The following is a 6,080-nucleotide window of genomic DNA, read 5'->3' as shown; positions in this document are numbered from 1 at the left end:
TCATTTACTCTTACATTACTCTCATAAGAAACTCATGAGAATAATTTTTTTTCTGATATGTTTAATTGTCTGTACAATGCAAGTGAATGGTTACTAAATTTTTAAGCTCCAAGGACATAAAGGCAGCATACAGGAGATCCATAAGACTCCAGTGGTTTAATCCATGTCTTCTGAAGCAATCCAGTCCATTTTTGGGTGAGAACAGACCAAAATAATATATATATTTTTTTTTTCTCACTTGACACCAGCAGTCAGCTTGGCAATCGTAATGTCAAGCTCGATAACACTTCCTAGCACCATCTAATGCTCTATGCACTGGATCGCTTCAGAAGACTTTGATTAAACCACTGGAGTCTGATGGAGCTTGAAAATTGTCATTTGTGTTCTGCGGAAGATATTATTATAACATAATGGTGAGTAAATGATAAGAGGATAATTATTTTTTGGTAAAGTTTTCCATTAATAGATCATTTGAATTTGAACATTTATTCTGATTGCTCCATTATGGGTCATGATGGGTTGGGTCAACCTGTCTGGCAGTGGTGGATTTAGGCATGGGCAGCAGGAGAGCGGCACGAGGAGGCAGCAGGGTCACCGAGCCAGGGTCCCACGTCATGGTTGCTGAGCAAGGATCCCACGGCATGGTCACCGAGCTTGCGCCATCTTCTGCCCCGGATCCTGAGTCTACTCCATGCCATGTTACAGCCACACATCAGCCTTCTCCATGACATGTCACAGCCACGCCTGAGTCTGCTCCATGCCATGTCACAGCCAGCGCCCACACCTACCACATTGCATGAGCCAGCGCCCACGCCTGCCACATTCCACAAGCCAGCACCCACACCTGCCACGACCAGCGCTGCAAGCCTCAGGTGCTAAGTTACGTCATGTTGTCATTCCTACCTAATCATGCCATGTTACCATGTCTGCCACATCAAGTGGCCCTGCCTTGGTCCTCCGAGCCTCCTGCTCCACCCTGGCCCTTCGAGCCTTCAGCTACGTTCCCAGTTCTCCAGTTTTGCCCCTTGAGCCACTCACGGCTACACCTCTCCATGGCTCAGCCCCTCGAGCCTCAAATTTTGTCAAGTCTAGTCAAGTTCATGTTTAATTTTTTGTTCTTGTTCATGTTTATGAATAAACTACACTTGGGTTCTTCACATCATCATTGCCAGCACACGTGAAAAATGTATTGGGTTACAGGCTGAATCTTGGTACTGAAAGCTTTTTACATTTGCAATGTAGTTATTCTACTTACCAAATCTTTTAAATTGAAATTGTATTGTAGTAAGAATGCATCAAATTCTGTCTGTTCTGTCTGCATTTGATTGGTTACAATATATCCTCTGACTATACAACATCACACTTTATTGTTAAGCACACCGCACATTTAGCTGCTCTGCCCATTCCAGTCGAATTACTGAAGGGTTCATACATCATGGATTCTCATGTCGTTCTGCTTGTCAGGCATGTAACCAATGTCATGCGAGTTTGAGAAAAAATTTTCTCTGTGATATCGGCCTACAGCCATGCCTACTTTCAAGTTGCTAGTGCTTGAATAGGTCAAACTTTCCCTGACTAATGCTGCATTAAAAAAATTGTAATGCTGAATTACCAGTCAAAAACATAGTTTTAGGAATACAACTTGTTTAATACTCGGGTGTTACATACAAGAATTAAGAAATGTGTGGACTGAATGTGTTTCTGTCATGGCTCCGGTGAGTTTGCCGGGTTATTTTGTGTGTTTTGTTATTTTCTCTTCCTCATGTCTCGTAGGCGAAGCTGGCATGCATGATCAGTGTTTCCATGGGAACATTGATAGTTCCCAGAGAAATGTTAATCGTGCCACTGATTAGCATACTAGCAACACCTGTTCTACTCTAATTCACTCCCTACTTAAACCATGTGTGTTCTCAGTGTCTTTGCTAGATTATTGTTTGATGTCAAGAAAATAACCTCGGCCTCTTTGCCTAGCTGGGCCTGTCTCTGCCGTGTGTTGGGAGTGTGGTTACCTTCCAGCTTGCTTTATTCTTGTTCTCTGCACCCACGGCGCGCCAGTGAAGGATTCCTTGTCTCTGTCTGCATGTTGGTGATGTGATTGCCTCCAAATCGTCTGGGTGCTGTTCTCTGCACCTCACTATGCTTCAACTGAGATTTCCTATGGCTCTGCTCCTGACTTCCACAATGCATACACTCGTCTATGAACGCATTCTTCTCACTGCCCATTGTGCAATAACTGCGCACGAGTGAAAGACTCCTTGGAGCTGTTGCCAGCACCGTAAACCCTACCATTGCGGTTTATAAAATACTTTGAACTGTTCCTCTGATTTTGGGTTCCTTTTGTCTCGCTCTGATAGTTTAAGGTTTTAGCAAGAAAACACAAGACATTGCCACTATGGTGGAGTCTTAGGCATTATTTAGCTTATCAATTTATTTCAGGAACTGCATTGTGTGAAAAGCTCCTGTTTCCCCTCACATCTTCACAGAACATTGAAGAAGGGGAGTAGTAATAACAGCTTTAATGCATGAACCGATAGACTTGGTTCTATGTGCTTAAGAGGATTTCAAAAGTGCTTCCATTAAGTCATAGTTTTGCTGTTCAGTTTTGTCTGGTTAGCTTTCTATGGGTGAATGGTCTTCATGGTTCAGGCCTCAAACCTGTTCCCTCCATAGAATGACGTCTAAGTTCATCAGTCTTTCACTGTGACCAGTGGTTTACACAAACTAACACATGATTCTACTTTTTAACCTGTTTTATATTTCTCCAGCATTTTTAACAATCCCCTAAAACCAACATCTTGATATCAATACTTACAGTACCAATATTGCTTTTAAAAAATATATATATTCTTGCCCTATTCAAGCAGGATGCTTCCTGTTTGAATTAGCAAGTAATGAGTGTTTGGCTGTTGGCAGAATAAATTATTAGCAAAGACCAACTATGCCAGTCCAATTTAAATACAGAATGGAATAAAGGGACTTTGGTTGTCATTAACGCTAATGACATTCAGGCAATTATATCCAAACCATGTATTTCCCAATAAAAGGAAAACACTCAAGAGCAGGTCCAAAATGCTTTTATCAAAGCCATTTTAGTAATGTTGAAACCATGTCAGGGAGTCAACAGTAAATGTATTCCTTATTAGCCAAGTCTATTAAAGCTGAAGTATGTATTTTTGCACTTGTAGCACCACAGAATAAAATTGCACAAATACATTGTTTTCAAAACAGCTTTCTGAAACCACCTCTGTCTGCTGTTGGTCAAACACAGAGATTGACCTGCCCCCAACTCATGCCATTGGTTGAGCCAGTGTAATTGTGTCTGCACAGACAGGTCGCTCAAAACAAACAGAGGATATTTTATAGCACCACAGAGACACTGTTTAAAGTTTTCGAAAAAATTAACCAACAAATGGCCTACTTATAATTGTCCCTGCATTTTAAGCTGGGACAGGAAATAGTTTTTGAACACAGAAAAAGTTACATACTTCAGCTTTAAGTTGCACAGTGCAGGATGTACAATCTATAAAACTTCAGCCATAGTGTAGAAGTATATAAAGGTGCCAGCCAAGGTGCTGGCCATTACCTTAGATTATCATCTAAATAGGATCTAATGACATTAAATGTTGAGTGTAACTATTAGAAATATAAAAAGCAAGAGAATGCAGTGCAAAGAAGAACAGAAAAGGGATTTCTTGAAAGGCAACACAAAGAATTGAGTACCCAGTGAGATGACAGAAAAGGAAATCAAAGAAATAGTTATCCTGAGGAGAAAATAAAAACATTCACTGAGCACAAATCCACATTAAAGAAAAAACTATATTCCATATCAAAAATGGAAAAAATGGTCTGTGCACCTAGTGGTTTCTTGAACAACCTGGACATGACCATCAATGAGAATGTGAGCAAGCAAACACAATAGTCTGTAAAAGTATGTAAAATGCAGTACTTTGTTTTCAAATAAAAAATGCCATATTTAACACACCTTGAGAAGCTAACTTTAAAGGAAATATAGAAAAATAAAATGTATTATTATTATTACTTGCTCTGAATTTTATGAGAGCCACTCTTTTTTAAATCTTACAAAAATGGCACAAAAAGTACAGCGACAATTTAGCAGAGACAGGCCACTTCTAATAACCGAATGGGAGAAATTGGAATGCCAACATCAGTGGATGTAGTAAGGAAGTTCCACATTACAGTTAAAAGAGACAAAAATCTTTTAGATACAGACATCACCTGTCAAAGAATGCATGCACATGAGTTCTTTTCTGACTGATTCCAGACTTGCTGAAGCACCCCTGTATCATCACTGATCCCCACATGGTTGACTAATGCTTAGATGGAGACTCGGAGAGGCCTTCAATCCACAGTGCCTCGCACCCACTGTGAAATTTGGTGGAGGATCGGTGAGGATCTGGGGGTGCTTCAACAAGGCTGGAATCAGGCTTATTCATCTTTGTCTTTGTTATCTCTGAGGACTAATTTTTCCAACAAGACAATGCTCCATGCCACACAGCCAGGTCAATCAAAGTGTGGATGGAGGTCCACCGGATCAAGACACTGTCATGAACAATCTCCAGACCTGAACCCCATAGAAAACCTCTGGAATGTGATCAAGAGGAAGATGGATGGCCACAAGCCATCAAACAAAGCCGAGCTGCTTGAATTTTTGTGCCAGGAGCATAGATTCACCAACAGCAATGTGATAGACATGAAAGCTGTGATTGAAAATCAGGGTCATTCCACCAAATACTGATTTCGTAACTCTTCCTAAGTTAAAACATTAGTATTGTCATGTTCAAATATGAACATGAACTTGTTTTCTTAGCATTATGCGAGGTCTGAAAACACTGCATCTTTTTGTTATTTTGACCAGTTGTCATTTTCTGCAAATAAATGCACTAAATGACAATATTTTTGTATGGGATTTGGAATAAATGTTGTCAGTACTGTATAGAATAAAACTAAAATGTTAATTTTACTCAAACACATACCTAGTAATAGAAACTGATAATTTTGCAGTGGTCTCTTATTTTTTCCAGAGCTGTATTTATCAACCATTCCTTTAGCTGTGAATGCTTTTCTTTCAAGAAGCCTACTTCCATTGTTTTAAAGTGTACCATGGAATCTTTCAGGCCATTTAATCTACAAATGGATGATAGCCTAGTGACCAATTATGAGGAAATACAGTGTGAAGCTGACAATGGTAACTTATATATCCGCGTACTTTTCAGGGCTGCACGGGCCACCTATGACACAAACAAGACCTGACCTAGGTCATTAGAAATCTCTCGACCTTATCATTGAATCATTTTTGGAAACGTCACATGGAACATAAACAACATAGTGCATGTTTGGACGAGGAGGTCTTGAGGTTGCAGGGTGGTAAACCTCGAGTGGTAAAAGCTCACCAGGCGACGACATTTAAATAGTATTGCTGTATCAAGAATATCCGCCCGCCTAAACTGCTCTATCACGAACTACAGGGAACAGGTTGCCTTGGAAACGGCCGCATGGCAACAGGATCAGCGCCGGGGGGTTGTATTCTAGCTTTGCTCCCGTTTCCCATTTCCTCACTAGATGGTGTGCAAGCCACTGGAGAGTCGACTTCCTCCCGCGGTCAGGTTCCGTTCAAAACAAATCTGGAAAACTACACGGAACGCCATTTCTCGGGGTTTGCGCGGAGGAAGAGCGGGGATTTATATATTTTCCATTCACATATTTACATTTTTTAATAGCGGCGCGGATCGTACTCCATTCGGCAGCGATGGACATAATGATTGCAGTGCAGGATGCGTGCGTCTCCGGTCAGTGGATCACCGCTATAATTCTCAGTCTTTGCTGCTTTTTACCATCGTGTTTGCCCGCTGGACAAACTGTGGACTATGCTTCCAGCGAGAGTGTGGTAAGCAGACAGGGAGACACCGCGCTGCTCAGGTAAGTCGCAGTCGCTGTATAACTGTTCAAACTAAACTTGGCTGGCACAGGTGCATGCCCGCTTGAATCAGTCGCTGTGCTCTCAGTTTTGTAAACAACACTTGACACATTCCCCCAGTGTCGCTCCATCACATTTATTTAGG

General features: G+C 41.2%; 1 protein-coding gene across 2 annotated transcripts in view; it reads left to right on the top strand.

Moving 5' to 3' along the window:
- The first annotated feature begins 5,603 nt into the window (after positions 1-5,603).
- Positions 5,604-6,080, top strand: part of negr1 (neuronal growth regulator 1) — a 228,957-nt gene continuing 228,480 nt past the window's right edge. For both annotated transcript variants that reach the window (XM_052130967.1, XM_052130966.1), the window contains exon 1: positions 5,604-5,937. In XM_052130967.1, coding sequence (XP_051986927.1) covers positions 5,768-5,937 — 170 coding nt within the window. In that variant the 5' untranslated portion in view covers positions 5,604-5,767. The remainder of the gene's footprint in view (positions 5,938-6,080) is intronic.

The sequence above is a fragment of the Xyrauchen texanus genome, chromosome 7 (assembly GCF_025860055.1).
Source record: "Xyrauchen texanus isolate HMW12.3.18 chromosome 7, RBS_HiC_50CHRs, whole genome shotgun sequence".
Classification (NCBI taxonomy): Eukaryota; Metazoa; Chordata; class Actinopteri; order Cypriniformes; family Catostomidae; genus Xyrauchen; species Xyrauchen texanus.
The sequence above is the reverse complement of the archived record's forward strand: the minus strand, read 5'-3'. Positions and strand labels throughout refer to the sequence as shown.